Here is a 19,523-nt window from a genome sequence, read left to right on the forward strand (position 1 = left end):
AAACTCACTAAAAATGTATGGATTAGAGGTCAATTTGGGTGTAATTGGGTGGCATGGCCAGAAACAACTTCAGCCATGCAAGTAGATTTAAAAAAAACACCTTCCAGTCTCCCACCACTTCATTTCCACATACCATTGCAACACTGACATGTCTGGCCCTGTCTCATAAGATGGAAAAATTAGGTCATGGAAAGTTGGAGGCATAACTTGTATTTGTTTTTGGCATTAATAACAACTTTTAATTTATGTTAGCCCCACCCTTCCCCTCATATCTCGCTTTCTCTCATCTGTTTGTATCCACTCCTCTGACTCACCAACCAGCTTCCCTTCTTTCTCCCATCGGAATTCTATCTTTCTTCACCCTGTCCACTCTGTTCCTATCCCCTTGGCAGTTTTCTCTTTTACCCTCCCACCTGTATCCACCTGTGAACTCTACACCTCCCCTTCCTCTCCTCCTAACTTTAAATAAGATGTCTACCTAATTTTTGACATTTGGGTCCGAAGCGTCTGCCACCCTTTACATTCTGCTGAGTTTCTCCAGTACCTTTTTTTACTTCTTGTTTCCCTACTTTTCTCTTCATTGAAAAAAAAACAGGTGTGTTTGCTGTGTTAACACGAATAAAAGCTCTCATGACTGGAGGGAGAACAATCACTGTTATTAACATAACTGAGGGTGTGGTCTTTCGAAAGATTCTGAGTTTAGGTGGGAAACCAGGGTTATACGTGAGCAGGTGGCGGTGGAGCCCAGTTCACTGCATGCTGTCGACTACAAACGGCTCTTCCCAGAAGGTGGGGAGAATGCAGTTCGTTGCAAAGTGACCAGGAACTATCTGTATTTCGGGACAATCCGGTTCTGTAACTTCTGAAGCGCCCGGGATGGAAGTCGCTGCCGTCGATGCAGATGTACCTGAGGTGCGGGATTACGATGAAATTACCGCTTTCCTGGGAGACTGGGGGCCGTTCCAGAAACTTATCTTCCTCATTTTGAGCTTCAGCGTCTTCCCCAACGGTTTCTCTGGACTGTCCATAATATTCATCGGGGATGTGCCAGATCATCGCTGCTCAATCCCCGCGAATCTCAACCTCAGCGAAGCCTGGATGAACAGGACGATCCCGCTGGTGCCAGGAGACGATCCCCACTACAGCAAGTGCAGCCGCTACCGCCTGGACGTGATCGTGAACCTTTCGGAGACTTTCCCCGACCCAGATTTGGTCAACATGTCTGGGGTCGAACAGGAGCCGTGTCTGGATGGGTGGGAGTACAGTCGGGAGCAATACATCTCCACCATCGTCAGCGAGGTTGGTGAATGCAGCGACCCTGCGTTGGTATCGGCCGCAGGTGGTCGCTTTGCTCAAGCCCCGCTTGGTTCTGTTAGTTCTCAGAAATCTGTCCTTCTCTGTTTGAAATGAACACAACGACTGAGGCTCCGCAGACATCCAGGGTAGGGAATCCAAAGGTTCAGTGCCTTTTGGAAGGATTTTCCTCCTTCTCTTAATCTGAAAAGGACCCTGAAACGAAACTTTTTGGCCATGTTCTCTTTGCATCTTTCCTGTCCAGCACTTTAAAAATATGATTTCTGTTCCCATAAAATCACCTGTTATTCTTCCAAACCCACCGCTGACTGCATAATCTCTCATAATGCAAATCTCTTGAACTACGCTGAACTCCAGGGGTGCCGTGCTAACCTTTTAGGTGCCAGAGCCTGCCCTTTCCTATATCCTCTCTCTACATATGCCACACCAAATTTGTGTACCTGCTCATTACGTGAATGGGGAGAGGAAGTTGCCCAGTACATAAAATTTGAGTCTAACACACACACACACACACATATGTGTAATATATACATGATTTTTAGAGCTCCATAGAAATATAGTGATAGTTAAGAGTTTTTACTTCCTGTTAATGCTGCAAGACCTGCTAAGTTCCTCAGACATTTCCATGTTTTTACTTTGCAAAAGAAGTGTTGTCCCCATCCCCCTCAGGTGCGAGGAAGAATGATGGGGAGAATGGTGGCGATTGGCCCGGATAAAGGTTCGAGGGAATGACAGGTTTCCGAAGTCTAGCATTGGTGGAAGGTGGGAAGTGGAGATGAGTGAGCAGGCTCTGTGTGTCATAATGTCATTACGGGAGATCATGTGGTTTAGTTGCAGTTTGTGTATTTTTAAGGCGGGAGAGATGGAACGGTTTCTGCACTGCCTTGCACTGAAGGTAAAAATGCGGACATCTGTCCTCCATTATAAGAATTCGGCTCTGTTTTATATTATCTCTCCTCTTTCTTGCCTCCCTCTTATGTCTTTTTGCTACCTTCTCCGTGACACTCCACGCTAATTTCCAGATTTGCCCGCTCCCCACTTACTAGTGGTATTTTTCGCCCGCCAGGCACCACCCCCCCCCCCACTCCCCATTCCCCATCCCACCCCCACACCCACTTCTGTAATATCCTCAATATTTAATATGCAGCCACTGTTAAATTCTCCACTAGTTAAAACTCCCTGCTTATTTATTCCTTGAACTCCCTCTGCAACAAGTCCAACGTTTCCCAGGTATGGAAATAAAAATTCACCTTTTTTCTCATCAAGACTCCATACAATTAGAAAATAAATACACTCATTATAAACCATTTATCCCCTTTTAAGCACTTCAGCTACACACTGAGGACCTATTAAATATCAATGCAATCCAAATCATTTAACAAGCACTCCACTTTTCAGTCATGTGCATCAATTTTTAAAAAATTTCTTCAGCCATTCTGCTCTGTCTATATCCCCCTCAAAACTTTTCCACGCTATCCTCTAAGTTTATAATCCCGTCTGGTAATTTTGGATGCATGACATTTCGCCTTCCAAATCTTTGATAAGGATTATGATAAGATCAAGCCGAATTCTTTTATTTTCCCATAGCTGAGAACTATTTGTTCATTCACACGCTATGCTTTTTTGGTTATCCATTTCTCAATTTGCATGGTAACTGCTGCCATTCCGTGTACTATAACTTTGTTGGTCAATCTTCTGTGGGAGCCTTTATCTGTGAAATATTATGACATGTCATATCCATTGGCATCCTCTTTTCTATTCTACTGGTTACATCCCCAAACAACTTTTGCAGATTCATCTAACATGCAGAAGTTGAAGATGCTGGAATCTTGAGCAAACAAAGAATTGCTGGAGGAAGTCAGAGAGTATCCATGGATGGAAAACATCAGTCCACATTTTAAATTGGAACATTTTATCATCGTTGAGTTAAAAGGGTTAAATTTTGTATGTGAAATGGGCCAGATGTGACAGGGTATAATTCAGAAGCTGTGAGAGGTGGAGATAATAGGGAGAAACCATAAGATGGGGGAAGAGAAGTTGGAGCAAAAAAAGTAAAAATAGGAGTAGATAAAGAAGCTGAAGTAAAGTTAGAGAGAAAAAAATGTACATGTAGGAGTAGATAAAGAAGAGATGGAAACAATGGAATCAGATGGGGGGGGGTTACATAAAATGATCTTAAAATCAATGTTCATGTCATTAGGTTTAAGGTTGTCCAGGATGAAGATGACACGTTGTTCCTCAAGTTTATGTTTGGCTGAACCCTGACAATGGATGAGATCAAGAATGGACATGTCATTGCAGGAATGATTGTGAGAGTTAAATTGTTTAGTGTGGTGAGCTGAGGTAGCAGCAAGCAAGCACAAACTCAGAAAAGACTATACCACAGACTTTATTCCAGTAAAAGTCTGAACACCAGTTCCTGCCTTGGTAACTCCCTGTGACTGGCTCAGGAGGGGCCATCTTAGGTTTATATTCAGGTTGGCTGAAGAACAGTCAGCCCCTTAGGCAGTCTTCCTGCAGGTACAGAGATCGCCCCCTGCAGTAAGCTGGTGGCCATACCACCACAGAGAGCGCAAAAGAACTCAAGTTTAGACCCTCAAACTAAGCACTGCTGTTCTGCTAAGCATATTGCATAACCAAACTCCAAATATTGGGTCATCAGAGCCAAGGTTTGTGAATGTACCTAGGCAGAGGTTTGATGGGGAGTCCATGAGAATTTATTTTTGGTAGCGCTGCTGGAGCTATTGTAACGGCATCACTGCTGCTGGTGAGGACCATGGGAGAGCAGGGAGCTGAGACACAGCACTCACCCCAAAGGGTCCTGCCAAATGGTCCATACATGTTTTAAACAGCTTGTTAAAGGAGCAGACAGTATTCCGTATAAAATCCTGTGACCACAGAATCTGGGCCCAAGATGCCTGTGCTTGTGATCTTTGCCTATGTTCAGTAGCGGCGACAAGGAGTTGCAGATTCCATGGGAGCAGCGGACTGGGGCAGGGCACCAGTAATGGGAGAACACCCCCATTTGAAAAGGAAAAGGAATTGACAGCAAGGACAATGATCATGGTGGTGAATCAGCAAGGGCACTGTGGCAGAAACGTATGTGAACTCTTGCCAACTTGCAGGTGAGGAACCCATATAGACTGAGATCAAGGAACTCACAACAAGCTGTGGGCTGCTGGAGACTGGCACATGAGAAACCGGTATTGAAACTGGGTTTGAGAGAATGCTGAGGGCAAAAAGAGCTCCCAAAGGGCCCTGTACCCTGAAAGCTTTCTCAATGTGTCAGAGGTTTGCCTGTGGGATCGGCTTGCCAATGGTTTTAATTGAACTGAGGTGTTGTGTGGCTGTAGAGGCTGCGAGAACCTGAGAGGTGAATCCAGGATCCTCAGTGATTCTGAGGGGACTTTCTTTTGCATCTCTTTCTTTGACTGTAAAGGGAAAGTATTTTATGGAATAGTACATTTCTGTTTTATGACATGAAAATTAATAGTATGTGATCGGACACTCTCGAATGGAGGATATTTCAAGCCATGAATTTACAGATAGAATTATGCATCTGCTGATTGCCCACAGTAATTCAAGGCTACCTGGCACTCAACTCTTTGGATTTGATCTCATTTGGCACCACTTTGTTGAAAGACAATATGACAAAGAGTATCCTCAGAGAGAAGATGGGTCTCCTCAAAAATTAGCTGCTGGTCACGGCTATCAGCTCTGTTGTTGTTAGATGGAACAGATATAGTCTGACTGTCTGCAATAGCAAGACCCTTAAGAATGAGAACATATATGTTTCTCCCTCTTATTGGTTCACTCACCATCTGCCATACACCCAGTCTCACAGCTGTCTCCATTCGGGATTGGCTAACACAATCAGTGGTATTGCTACATATTTACTCATGGTGATTAAAAACTGAATCTTGCTCAGAGGAACATTCTGTGTCCTTTTTCCACTCACTACTTTTTTCAAGCATGGTTCTACTATGGTTATACATTGTGATAGTACAGATCTATCACCAATGTGTTTCTGTACAGATTGTAGTGTAGGATGACTGTGATTGGCTGAGAGCATAGCCAGACCTACTGGTAGTATCTAAAGGATTACTCCTAGCCAGGCCAGGTCATTCTGGACTGGTCGACCTACATGTGATATGCTCCAATCTTTAAGTTAATAAAAGCCTTGGTTTGGATCAACAAGTTCTTTCGACGTGCTCTACATACATATTATACTATTTAGTTGGTTTTTGTTGGCTGTTTTTTTTTAATGAAGTACCTGTTTGGCTGTAGCAAATGATAATGTTAGTGCAGATGTATATTGCATGCTGAATATGATAATAAACTCATAATTTTATAATTGGAAGAGTACATATGAGGGAGAACAGCAGGTGGTAATGAAGAGATTTCATCTAGGTTTGCCCTGCCATTTAGATATCATGGTGGCATGTTGCATTAAATTCTCCCATAAAAATGCCACCTCATCTACACCACTGGATGTAATTCAGATCATATTAGTGGAATTGGATAGTCTGTCCGTAATGAATTATTTTTGTGAACACAAGATGTTAGGAATTGTTTTGCTCTTCTGTGTGACCGAATTTTAAAAACAATCCCCAGTTTGTCAGAATGATTTCACAAGGTCATATTTAGTGGTCAATTCAGAGAGCTTGCTAGTTTGAAAAAAAAAAATGGTTTCCGATAGTTCTTAAGAGATTGCTACGCCATTTTAGAATGTAGTCAACCACACAATGCATCTGGAGGCATATACAGACCAGTTTGAATAAAGGGGAGAAAATTCATCCTTTGAAGGAAAGTTTGGATCTGGTTTATTTTTAATACTAGTCCTGTGAAACCTAAATAAAACATCAAAGTTGATCAAAAATTTCTCACTTTGGAGCAAGACCAAATAGAATGTAAAAAAAAGTACCTACTCCTGACAACATCTAAATCTGATTTCAGTTTATTGAGCTTTTGCAGAGTGAGATATAACCAATGTAAAAAATTGTATTGAACTAGCCTCTATCTAACATTTATAATATTTGTCATACTGTCCCGATATAACTCTGTCCAATTTACTTCATCAATATTAACATTTAAATCCATCTCCCAATGTTATCTAGACTTGTGTATCCCCTGTTTAATAATTCCCTTTTGCAATAAAGTATACATAGCCAAAATAAATTTCTTAATATATCTACAACATATCAATATTTTTACATCACCACATTTTGGTAATGACATTGTTGGATCCAGTTTATCTCTCAAATAAGCCCATAACTGATAATAACAAAAAAGGGTATTATTTTGTATCCCATATTTATTTTTTAATTGATCAATTGTCATTAAACTTCTACCACATAGCAATCTTTGATATATCTAATTCCTTCTGAAACCAAATATTTAAAAATCGATTATACATTGAAAATGAAATAAGTTGATTTTGCATCAAAGACATTTTAGCATGAACTGCACTCCTTATTCCAATATCATCATTTATTTTATTCCAAATATTAATCAATTGCTTCAGCAGAGGTGTTTTCCTTTCCCCAGATAATAACTTCGCTTCCCATTTATATATAAAATCATCTGATTTCCTCTCTCTTATCAATTTCTATTTTAATCCATACTTGTTTCTCTTCTTCATCCAAAATAAAGTTAAGAATCTCAATTGAGCTGCCTTATAGTAATTTCTAAAATGTGGTAATTGCAAACCTCCTAACTCAAATTTCCAAATCAATTTATCAGAGGAAATCTCAACATCTTGCCCCTCCAAAGAAAATTTCTAATATGTTTAGTTAATTCTTGAAAAAAACTTTGGTGTTATCATTATTGGCAATGTTTGAAGTAAGTATTAAACCTTAGGAAATACATTCATTTTAATACAATTAACCCTACTGTGATGAACTGCTGTACACTTGGGTACCTGGCTTTTCCCTGTTCTGTGACTATACCTGTGGCTCCTCCCTCTTGACCCTGTATGAAAACTCCAACACCCTAACTCCTCCCCCAGAAAGCCTGGATCACAGGACAGGATGACATCCAAGTTTATTGTGAATAAAAACTTTTTGATCAGTGACTCAGTCTCAGACTTTTGAATTATTAACAGCGTGTCAATTTTATTTACAATACTTTTTTTCTCCAACAATGGACCTGATAAGCTGGAAATTGACCCAAAATTTCCAGATGCCTCAGACACTCCCTCCCCTCCACCAGCCCAACTGACTCGTGGTCTCTCTACCCTCCATATTGATCTCATGCCACTGTTCATGAACCTCACCCCCAACTGTAAACCAGTCACCACAAAAAGCAGATGATACAGTGAAGGGGACGGGGCATTCATTAAAGTGGAGGTACAATAACTCTTGAATGAAGGGATCATGCAGAAGGTCCTCCTCGAGACGCTCCATGCAATCAGATCACTGTTATGTACTGCCACCAATGCCATCCCTCATGAATGAATTTTCTCCTTCACCAAGAAATCCACGTTGGGGACCACCCTGCCATCCTGGCTGACATCTCCAGGGTCGGTCTTGCTACAGAAGCATGTGAGAGGGCCATAAAACCAACCCACTAGTCTGGGACCTCGCGCACCTGAGGAGCATACCCACCAAGAAGCACCCCCCTCCCATGGACATGCACTGTGCACTGTTGTACCCTTCCCCTGCCCCAGCCACCCCAGTCGAGTCGCCAGCTTCCAGCAGGTCAACACCAGCACTGGAGATCCAGGATGAAACAATAACCGCAGCTACAGCAGAGCAACTGACTCTACGCCAGTAACTATGGAAGACCAAGCCACCAGACAGGCTTAACCTGCAATTCTTTGTGTGTCACATCACCCTGCCAGACAAAATATTAAAAAAAAGGGGTAAATGTGGTGAACTGCTGTATACTTGGTTACCCATTCTGTGACTGTACCCATGGCTCCTTCTTCTTGACCCTGTATAAAGACTCCAATACCCTAACCCCTCCCCCAGAAAGCCTGCATCACAGCACAGGATGAGGTACAAGTTTATTGTGAATAAAAACCTGTTGATCAGTGGCTCAGTCTGTCTTTTGAATTATTAACAGCACATCACCTACCCAATAATATATTAGCAACATCTTCCACTTATTCAAATCCATACTGATTTTCTTAAAATACATAATTCAGTTTTTTATACATTTTCTAATTTTTTATCTACCTGCATACCTAAATATTTTATCCCATTCCCCAGCTATTTAAATTGAATAACTAATTTTCATTGATTGTAATCCAGGCACCGGTATGGTTGACGCCTGTTTTAAACAGGTGGGTACCACAAACTGCTGGAGTGAGATGGTAAAGATATCTGTGAATACCTTGGTAAGTTGGTCAACACAGATTTTTCATACTTGACCAGGTACTCCATCTGGGCTGGATACTTTTCTCAAATTCACTCTCCTGAAGGCAGCACGCACATCATCCTCAGATACGGACAGGAAGGGATCAACAGGGGACATGGAGGTACAGAGGGGTGGTTCTTCACTGTTACTGTCATCAAATTGGTTGTAGAAAGAATTGAGTTCCTCTGGGAGAGAAATTTTGCCATCATCTACTTTAGCGGACTTGGTATTGGAACAGGTTGTGGCATTTAGGCTCTGCCACAGCTGTCATTGTTTCCATTTTCATCCAGAATCCCCACTTTGCCCAGGAGAGAGCTTTCCACAGGTGATACCTGCATCTGCTGTACTGATCAGGATCTCTGGACTTAAATGCCTGTGATCTGGCTGTAAGCAGGTTCTGGATTTCATTGAGCATCCAGGGTTTCTGGTTGGGGGAAAACCTTAAAAGATTTAGTGAGGACACACTCATTGACAGCTCTTTTGATAAAGTATGTGACAGCCTCGTATACTCATTCATATTCTCAGCAGAGTTCTTAAACACTGTCCAATCCGCTGACTCAAGGAAGTCCTGTAGCCGTTCTTCAGCCTCCTGTGACTACTTGTAGCAGTCCTGACCTCCAAAGCCTCTCTTTTTAGGCCCTGCATGAATGAGCACAGCCAGGTGACCAGACTTGCCAAAGTGTGGTCTCGGGAAAGAATGGTAGGCCTTGATGTCATGATAATGAATATGTATGAGATATACCGGAAGTCACGTGGTATGAGAGAGATAAGAACACAAGCAGGAGAACAAAGGAAACCGGAGAATAAAAAGACACTAAGAAGTTTACCTGATAAACTTGTGTTTAATGTTTTATTAACTTCACATTTCGGGCCACAAATGTGACATTGGCGACGAGGATGAAAGAAGCTTGAAGAAAATTAAAGATTAAACAAGATTACGGAGGATTACAGACAACTTCAAGGTGATAAGAATTTTCTCTGTGTCTCAGTACTTTTGGGGCTGAAATATTTCCTCATGGCTGGTGCAGACGGTGACTTTCTAACACATAGTGGAATTGCTCATTTTGACCCAACGGGTGATGCAAGCACTGTAAGTGTGAAGTGGAAGGCATGGCTGGAAGAATTTGAATCCTACGCCGACAGTCGTGGCCTATTTCTAGATACCGGTACAATTGAACAAAAAGAGCAGAGAAGGGCGTTACTTCTTTTCACTGCAGGACCCTCAGTTCGGGAAACATTTAAGACACTTTTGAATACTGGAAGAAAAGATGAGTACCAGAAAGCGGTAGATGCATTAAATGCACACTATGTAGTGACACCGAATGCTACATTTCAACGCCATTTGTTTCGGAGAACGAGACAAGAAGACAATTGCTCAGTACGTGACGAGACTATGCCAGCTAGCTGTTGGATGCAATTACATGCCAGCTGATTTGGACAACCAATTATTGGATCAAGTCGTACAGCACTGCAGATCAGATAAACTCAGAAGACGTCTACTGGAAAGAGGGAGTGAGTTGGAACTCACCGATGCTTTAACCATTGCTGCTGCATTAGAGGCTGTTGAAGGGCAATTTCATACCATGACCCTGAAAGACAACTCAAGCCAGCAAATTAAGAGACTCTCACATCGCCATAATCAGCCAAGATATACGCCGACACAGGACGTGGAGTGTTATCGATGTGGAAACCGAGGTCACTTTGGAAAAGACCCATATTGCCCGGCCAAAGGCAAAGTTTGCAGAAAGTGTGGAGGTAAGGACCACTTTGCAAAGAAGTGCAAAAGCAAGTCCAATGCAGACCAGAAGAGGAAGAGTACAACTTCCAAAGGCAAAGCCTGGGGGAAAGGAAAGTATCCAGGAAAGAAAGATACCATTCGCCAGATAGACGGTGACGATGATGATACCCAGGAGGAACAGAGATATTATCAATTTACGTTGAATGAAGTACATCATGAGAAGGTCCCAGTGATCATTGGTGGAGTGACAGTTCAGGTCATTGTAGACTCAGGCAGTGACAGTAATGTGATTGATCGACATTTATGGGAGAAGTTGAAAAGGAAAAAGATCATCTGTACCTCAAAGAAGTGTTCCAAGAAACTATATCCATACACAGCAACCAAGCCATTGCAGACCATTGGATGTTTTACTGCAACTGTTGAAGCTGGAGATAAGTACACCGAAGCAGAGTTTATGGTCATAGAAGAGAGGGGAGAACCATTGCTGAGTAGAAGCACAGCGCAAGACCTGGCAATACTTCATATTGGAGCTTGTGTCAATTCAATTCAGTCATACGAGGATATGAAGCAAGAATTCCCCGCAGTCTTCCAAGGAGTAGGAAAGCTGAAAGGTCGACAATTGAAGCTAGTGGTAGATAAAACGGTCAAACCTAAGGCACAACCAATGCGCCGAACTCCGTTTGGACTTCGTGGGAAAGTCGAAGCCAAAATTAAAGAATTGATCGTACAAGACATTATTGAACCAGTGAAACATTCGACACAATGGGTCAGTCCCGTAGTGATTGTGCCCAAACCAAAGGGTGACATAAGACTATGTGTTGACATGAGAATGGCCAATGAAGCTATAATTAGAGAACGACACCCTATACCAACGGTGGAGGAAATACTTCAAGAACTAACTACCAGCAAGATATTCTAAAAAATTGATCTGAAATGGGGCTATCATCAATTAGAGCTGGATCCAGGTTCCCGAGATGTGACTACATTTGTGACTCACTGTGGATTGTATCGTTTCAAGAGACTATCATTTGGAATTAATGCAGCTTCGGAGATCTACCAGTATGAAATCCATCGAGTGATTCAAGGCATTCCTGGAGTTGCCAACATTTCTGACGACATCATAGTCCATGCACCAAGGAAGGAAGAGCATGATAAACGGTTGAGGCGTGTACTCTCTAGACTACAGGAGACAGGCCTTACCGTGAATGGAAACAAGTGCCAGTTCGGTGTGTCAGAAATGGACTTCATGGGACACAGACTTACACGGGAAGGACTAAACCCTGCAGAGGCCAAGGTGAAAGCTATTGCAGAGGCACGTGCACCTCAGGACGCAATAGAGGTGAGGAGTTTCCTGGGATTGGTCAATTTTTGTGCAAAGTTCATTCCTAATTTCGCTACAGTGGCAGAACCACTAAGGAAACTAACCAGGAAAGGAGTACCATTTCATTTTGGATCTGAGCAGAAGAAAGTGTTCACAGCACTGAAGCAAAGCCTGACAGATGCAAAAACTCTTGGATATTATGATCCGGCGGCATCAACCAAAGTCATAGCGGATGCCAGCCCAGTTGGTTTAGGAGCTGTATTGGTCCAGATGCATGATGGAGGACCAAGAATCATTGCCTATGCCAGCAGATCGTTATCAGATGTGGAAAGAAGATACACTCAGACAGAGAAAGAAGCACTCGGACTTGTATGGGGCTGTAAGAGGTTCCATGCATATTTATACGGCATTGAATTTGAACTCATCACAGATCATAAGCCATTAGAGGTGATCTATGCACCTAGATCAAAACCATGTGCCAGAATAGAGAGATGGGTACTCAGACTACAACCCTACAAACATAAAGTAATCCACATTGCAGGGAAAGCAAACATTGCAGAACCACTGTCCAGATTGGTGAAGGATGGTGGTCCACAATCCAAGTCAGAATTGGGAACAGAAACAGAGAGCTTTGTACGCTTCGTAGCTATTCAGGCGACACCGAAAGCTGTGACTACGAAGGAAGTCGAGAGAGAATCCGAACGTGATCCAGAACTCATGGAAGTAAGAGAATGCATACAAAGTGGACAATGAGACAAGTGTACTCACAAGGCTTACATTCCCATTAGAGATGAACTTTGTTGCATCGGACAGTGTGTATTAAGAGGTTGCAGATTGGTGATTCCGCAAAGATTGAGACCGAAGATCGTATCCTTAGCGCATGAAGGACACCTAGGTATTGTTGGTACCAAGCAAAACCTCAGGACCAAGGTATGGTGGCCAAGTTGTGATAAAGACGCAGAGAAATTTGTTAAAACTTGTCACGGATGTCAAATCACAAGTAGGAGTAATCCGCCAGAACCGATCCGGAGTACGCAACTTCCGACAGGACCATGGATCGACGTAGCTGTTGATTTTCTTGGACCTTTACCGACGGGTGAATCAATTATGGTAGTGATAGATTACTACAGCAGATACTATGAGTACGTGGTGTTGAAGTCCACAACCACTGAAAAAACAATACAAGCGTTAGCAGAGATATTCGCAAGATATGGATTACCTGTTACATTATACTCTGACAATGGTCCACAATTCATTTCAGAGACATTTGCGGAATACATGAGGACCACAGGTATCCACCATCATAAAGTAACTCCGAAATGGCCGCAAGACAACGGAGAAGTAGAGAGACAAAATCAATCCATTGAAAAATGATTGAGAATTGCACACGCAGAAGGACAAAATTGGCGAGAAGCATTGCTATCTTATGTGGCTGTCTATCGAGCAATGCCTCATGCAACCACTGGAAAAAGTCCTGCAGAAGCATTTTTTGGGAGAACAATCCGCACAAAAATGCCAGAAATAAAGGAAATCCGAGACGACCAGGAGATGAGGAACCACGATGCTGAAAAGAAAGGTGCAGCAAAGCTGTACACAGATTTGAAACGTGGAGCCAAGTATTCAGACATCATGCCAGGAGATAATGTTCTAGTGAGGCATGAAACTGGTGGTAAGCTAGACACACCTTATTACCATCAACCCTATACTGTCGTATCCAGAAGTGGCAGTATGGTGACAGTCAAGTTTCCGACTGGAGTCCTGTATAAGAGAAATGTCTCAGGTGTAAAAAGGTACCAGTCCAGAGATACATCGAGCGAAGAGGTTGAAAGGCCAATACGAGATGCTGAAACTGAGAGACCTGATGATGTTCCAGAGGCAGTTACCAGCACTCCTGATGAAGTGACTAGAGCGCCAGAAACACCCGAAGCCGTGGCGAGCAGTATTTCTGACGCCGAGAATGAACAACCGAGAAGCGACAACAATATCGCAGGCAGGCCGAAACGAAACCGGAAAGTGCCCGAACGATACGAAGACTTTGTGCCATAATTTTAATAAGAACTTTGGGACAGTATTTAATCTTATATCATAAAGTGCATGTATGAATGCTGTAGGAAGTAAATTTTATGTAGTTGAGTTATAGTATTACCATTAGTTACGATGTTTGTATGTTTCCGAGGGATATTGGTAAGTGAAGGTAAAGTTTATTTCTGATTAAAGGAGGGATGTCATGATAATGAATATGTATGAGATATACCGGAAGTCACGTGGTATGAGAGAGATAAGAACACAAGCAGGAGAACAAAGGAAACCGGAGAATAAAAAGACACTAAGAAGTTTACCTGATAAACTTGTGTTTAATGTTTTATTAACTTCACATTTCGGGCCACAAATGTGACACTTCCCTCTCTTAGTGTAGCGCTAATCAAGTGTGGTAAAGCAGGTTATATTCATGGTAGCTAAGCAGGGTTTTCTTGACACAGGCCTGGTTAAATTCGCCAACAGATTTGTCGTGCATCATGAAGCTCTGCAAGTGGGAGGAGTCACGTGATGGAGTACTGGCCGGACGGTGAACACCAGCCCTCTCCAGAAAAGTCGGGAAAAACAAAGGAAAACACAAAGGCACAGAAATAAAAGTTACAGAAAAGTGAGTATAAAGGTGGAAAGAAGATGGCGACAAAAAAAGAAAAATCGAAAGCAACGGTAAGAAGAGAGGAAGAGAAGACAAAGGAGGAAAAAGGTGAAGGCCTTACCTGTCCGAAGAGGCCCGCTGCGGAGAGAAAAACCTGCTCCCTCAGGTCGGTAAATAATGGACTACAAAAATGGCTCGCTGAGCCGAGTAAAAGTGCGCAGCCGCGCATGCGCGACTCCTCGCGCATGCGCGATGTGCATGAAAAAAAACACACCGACGGGAGGGGGGACCAGCTGGGGAGTCGATCTCCACAGCCGGCAACGACAGCTGCAGAACACCTGCAGCAAGAAGAGACCACAGAAGACAATAGAAACAAGAAAGAAGAGAAGGAAAGGGCAACAAAGAAACAACAGATGGCCAACCCAGAGGAAGAAGAAGAGGAAGAGGAAGAGTACAGTGAAATAGAAGAAGAAAAGAAAGGCAAGATAAAGGATATACTTTCTCTTATTAAAGGATACATGGAGTCATTTAAAGAATGGCAAACACAGGAATTTAAGGATTTAAGAAAAAGAATAAACAACACAGAAGAGAAAATGAATAAAATAGAGATGACCTTAACAGAAATGGGAAAGAAAATGGACAAGATGGAAGAGCGGGCAGTAGCAGCAGAAATGGAGGTAGAAGACTTAAAAAAGAAATTGGAGGAATCTAATAAAAAAACTAAAGAGACACAAGAACTACTAGCTCAAAAAATAGATACAATGGAAAATTATAACAGAAGAAATAACATAAAGATAGTGGGCCTTAAGGAAGATGAAGAAGGCAAGAATATGAGGGAGTTTATAAAAGAGTGGATCCCTAAGACCCTAGGATGTCCAGAACTACAGCAAGAAATGGAAATAGAAAGGGCACATAGAGTATTGGCCTCTAAACCACAACCACAACAAAAACCAAGATCTATTGTAGTAAAATTCCTAAGATATACTACAAGAGAAAAGGTACTGGAGAAGACAATGGAAAAAGTAAGAGAGGGCAACAAACCAGTGGAGTATAAAGGGCAAAAAATCTTCATTTATCCAGATATAAGTTTTGAACTCCTAAAGAAGAGAAAAGAGTTCAATACAGCAAAGGCGATTTTATGGAAGAAAGGGTATAAATTTATACTAAAGCATCCAGCGGTATTGAAAATATTTATTCCAGGACAACAAAACAGACTATTCTCGGAACCAGAAGAAGCACGAAAATTTGCAGAACAATTACAAAAATAGACTGAGAGAGGAAGATGGGTAATGAGAGTTAAAATGATCACGATTGATATGTATGTGGGTAAAGACAAAAATAGACTGAGGGATGAAGACGGGTAATGAGAGTAAAAATGATCACGATTGATATGTATGCGGGTAAAGAGGTATAAGAGTGAATAGAGACAATGTGCATATGTGAATGTATCTGTACTTAGAGGAAAATATAGATAGTATAGACAAGAATTAATAAGGGAAGGTAATGGAATAGAGAGAATAAGGAGGGAATTAAAAGAGTGACCTTTGTGACATATGAAAAGTGAAATCTTTTCTGGGGGGGCGGGGTGAGGGGAAATAGCGGTCACTGCAAAATCAGTTGACGCTTGCGAGTGGATTCGCAAATCCAAATGGAGAGGGGAGATGTGGTTGTCCGACAAGGGATAAAGGACAACTCAGGAGGGGAAGGGGAGATTGGGGATAAATAAGATAGAAATAGGAGAATAAGGAAAATGTTGGATGTTGTAGGAATCTTGTCTTATAAAGAGTTGAAAATAAGAAAACAGAAATGGAAAAGGAGGAAAGGTAATGATGGAAAAACGGAAAGAGAAGATAAACAAAATATAAAATGGCTACACTGAACTATATGACTTTAAATATTAATGGAATACATAACCAAATTAAAAGGAAGAAACTACTAAATTTAGAAAAAATAACATATAGGTTAAGAAATAATATTGAAATATTCGAACAAGTATAGGAGCCTTACATTAAATACAATAGCGAAAACCTACCGGGGACAAACATTACCTAAATTGATGGAAGGAGAAGGAAAGAAAAGAATGGACTCAGTAGAATTTCTGGTGTATTTTTGTTGAATGACAACATTGTCTGACTGGCTTAATGCAACCTAGACTGTATACCTAAAATGGATGAGGGGGGGGTGGGGGGGTGGCTTGGGAGGAGGGGGGGGGAGAGAAAAAGTCACTGTATATGTGTGAAAAAGAAATAGTGTATATCATGGCTAATGTGATTTATGGTGTGAAAAATAAAAAATTTAAAAAAAAAAAATGAAGCTCTGCAAGTGCTTGCTTGTAATTGGCATTGGGAGGGATGTAAACTCCGGTGAGAATCACTGATGAGAACTCTCGGGGTAGAGAGAAGGGTCTGCATTTAATCGAGATTTGCTCAAGGGTAGGAAAGCAGGAGGTAGACATTACTCTAGTGTCCAAGCACCACCCAGTATTAATTAAATAGCGCACATCTCCTTCTCCTCTCCCTTTTCCAGAATTCAAGTTTCGAACCAGTCTATGGACGGTGAAGCCATCTAGTTGGATAGCAGCATCAAGTGTGTTATTAGCTAGGTCTCGATGCAGCAAACAACTGAGATCTGACTCTCCTGTCTCTGATAAAGTAGCCTTCCCCACAGATCGTTAATTTTATTCTCCAGTGACTGGACAATTGCCAGTAGTATGGACAGAAAGGAGGTCTCAGACCCTTGCGCTTCAGCCTTGTTTGAATCCCGGCCCTCACTCAATGTTTCCAACCTCAACGTTGGTGGTGGCCTGTCCTTTTAAGGCATCTGCCTTGCAGCCATTTGGTTCTGACTCAGCCGTTACCCAGGAGATTTGAAGATTGTTAACTGTGTTCAGCAGCTGCTCAGTCATTAAAAAGAAAATGACATGCATCTGCTTGTAAGGAAAACAGCTGAGAAGGTGAGTATTTTAAAGGTCTATGTAATGGGGGTTCTGCAGCCCGCAGAAAGTCACCATGGCCATTTTTTTAATACAGCTGATATTAATAATATTAAATAAGTAAATGTTATAATAATAACTTTTATTGATCTCAGATAAAAGGACCACTTATGGTGAAAGCTATGAGTTTTATATGCCTAATCAAGATACAAAAAATAATATAAAAGGAATAAAAATAAAAGACAGGGAATATAAAATCAGTCTATTTGCGGATGATGTGATAGTGTATTTAACAGAGCCAGAACTATCAATAAAAGAACTATATAAGAAATTGAAGGAATATGGAGAAGTGTCGGGATACAAGATAAACGTAAATAAAAGTGAAGCAATGCCTATGAATAACGCTGATTTCTCAAAATTTAAGGAGGAATCCCCATTCAGATGGCAAATGCAGGCAATAAGATACCTAGGTATGATGTGGTAGCGATTAGTGAGACATGGTTGCAGGAGGGATGTGATTGGCAACTGAATATCCCTGGGTTTCGTTGTTTTAGGTGTGATAGAGTCGGAGGGGCAAGAGGAGGTGGGGTTGCATTGCTTGTCAGGGAAAATATTACAGCGGTGCCTAGGAAGGATAGATTAGAGGGCACATCCACGGAGGCTATTTGGGTGGAACTGAGGAGTAGGAAAGGAGAGGTTACACTTGTAGGGGTGTATTATAGACCACCCGGAGGGGACCGAGGCCTAGAGGAGCAAATCTGTAGGGAGATAGTAGATATTTGTGATAAGCACAGGGTTGTAATTATGGGAGATTTTAATTTTCCACATATAGATTGGGAAACACATTCTGTGAAAGGAATGGATGGGTTAGAGTTTGTGAAATGTGTGCAAGATAGTTTTTTACAACAATATGTAGAGGTGCCGACCAGAGAAGGAGCAGTGTTAGATCTACTGTTGGCAAATGGGATGGGTCAAGTGACGGAGGTTAGTGTTGGCGAGCACTTCGGGTCCAGTGATCATAATGCCATCAGCTTCAATGTCATTATGGAAAGAGAGAAATCAGGGCCAAGGATTGAGGTTTTTGATTGGGGAAAAGCTAGATTTGAGGAGATGCGAAAGGACTTGCAGGGTGTGCATTGGGACAATTTGTTTTATGGGCAGGATGTAGTAGAGAGATGGAAGTCTTTTAAAGATCAGATTTTGAGAGTGCAAAAGCTTTATGTTCCTGTTAGGTTAAAAGGAGGGGCAAAAGGTTTGAGAGAGCCGTGGTTTTCAAGGAATATTGGAAACTTGGTTCGAAGAAAAAGGGAGGCGTACATTAGATATAAGAAGCATGGAGTTAAGGAGATGTTTGAAAGATACATTGAATGTAAGAGGAATCTTAAGAGAGGAATTAGGAAAGCTAAAAGAAGGTACGAGAAAACTATGGCAAGCAGGGTGAAAACAAATCCAAAAGAGTTCTACAAATATGTTAATGGTAAGAGGAAAGCTAGAGACAAAATTGGTCCCTTAGAAAATCAGAGTGGAAAACTGTGTGTGGAACCTAGAGAAATGGGGGAGATATTGAACAGTTTCTTTTCTTTGGTATTCACTAAGGAGAAGGATATTGGGAGATGTGGGATAAAAAAAGCAAATTGGGTAAATATGGGGAATATAGAGATTACAAAAGGTGTAGTTTTAAGGCTTTTGAAGAATATAAAGGTGGATAAGTCTCCAGGACCAGACGGGATCTTCCCCAGGACATTGAGAGAAGTGAAGGAGGAAATAGCAGAGGCTCTGGCGGTAATTTTTCGAATGTCATTAGATATGGGGATAGTGCCGGAGGATTGGCGCATTGCGCATGTGGTTCCGTTATTTAAAAAGGGTTCAAGGAGGAAGCCTGGCAACTATCGGCCTGTAAGTTTGACGTCTGTGGTAGGTAAATTAATGGAGAAAATTCTTAGAGATAGTACTTATAAACATCTGGATAGACAGGGTCTGATCAGGAGTACTCAACATGGATTTGTGGGAGGAAGGTCATGTTTGACCAATCTGATTGAATTTTTTGAAGAGGTGACTAGGAATGTGGATGAGGGTAGCGCAGTGGATGTTGTCTATATGGACTTCAGTAAGGCCTTCGATAAGGTACCACATGGAAGGTTAGTTAGGAAGGTGCAGTCTTTAGGTATAAATTTTGAGATAGTCAAATGGATTGAACATTGGCTGAAAGGGAGAGGCCAGAGAGTGGTAG

The 19,523-nt window shown here is 41.8% G+C and overlaps 1 protein-coding gene across 1 annotated transcript in view; it reads left to right on the forward strand.

The window, feature by feature from the left end:
• Window positions 1-685: 685 nt before the first annotated feature.
• LOC138743251 (organic cation/carnitine transporter 2-like) overlaps window positions 686-19,523 on the forward strand; it is an 83,561-nt gene continuing 64,723 nt past the window's right edge. The window contains exon 1 of the mRNA XM_069898228.1: window positions 686-1,299. Coding sequence (XP_069754329.1) covers window positions 877-1,299 — 423 coding nt within the window. The 5' untranslated portion in view covers window positions 686-876. The remainder of the gene's footprint in view (window positions 1,300-19,523) is intronic.

This window comes from Narcine bancroftii, chromosome 9 (assembly GCF_036971445.1).
Source record: "Narcine bancroftii isolate sNarBan1 chromosome 9, sNarBan1.hap1, whole genome shotgun sequence".
Lineage (NCBI taxonomy): Eukaryota > Metazoa > Chordata > Chondrichthyes > Torpediniformes > Narcinidae > Narcine > Narcine bancroftii.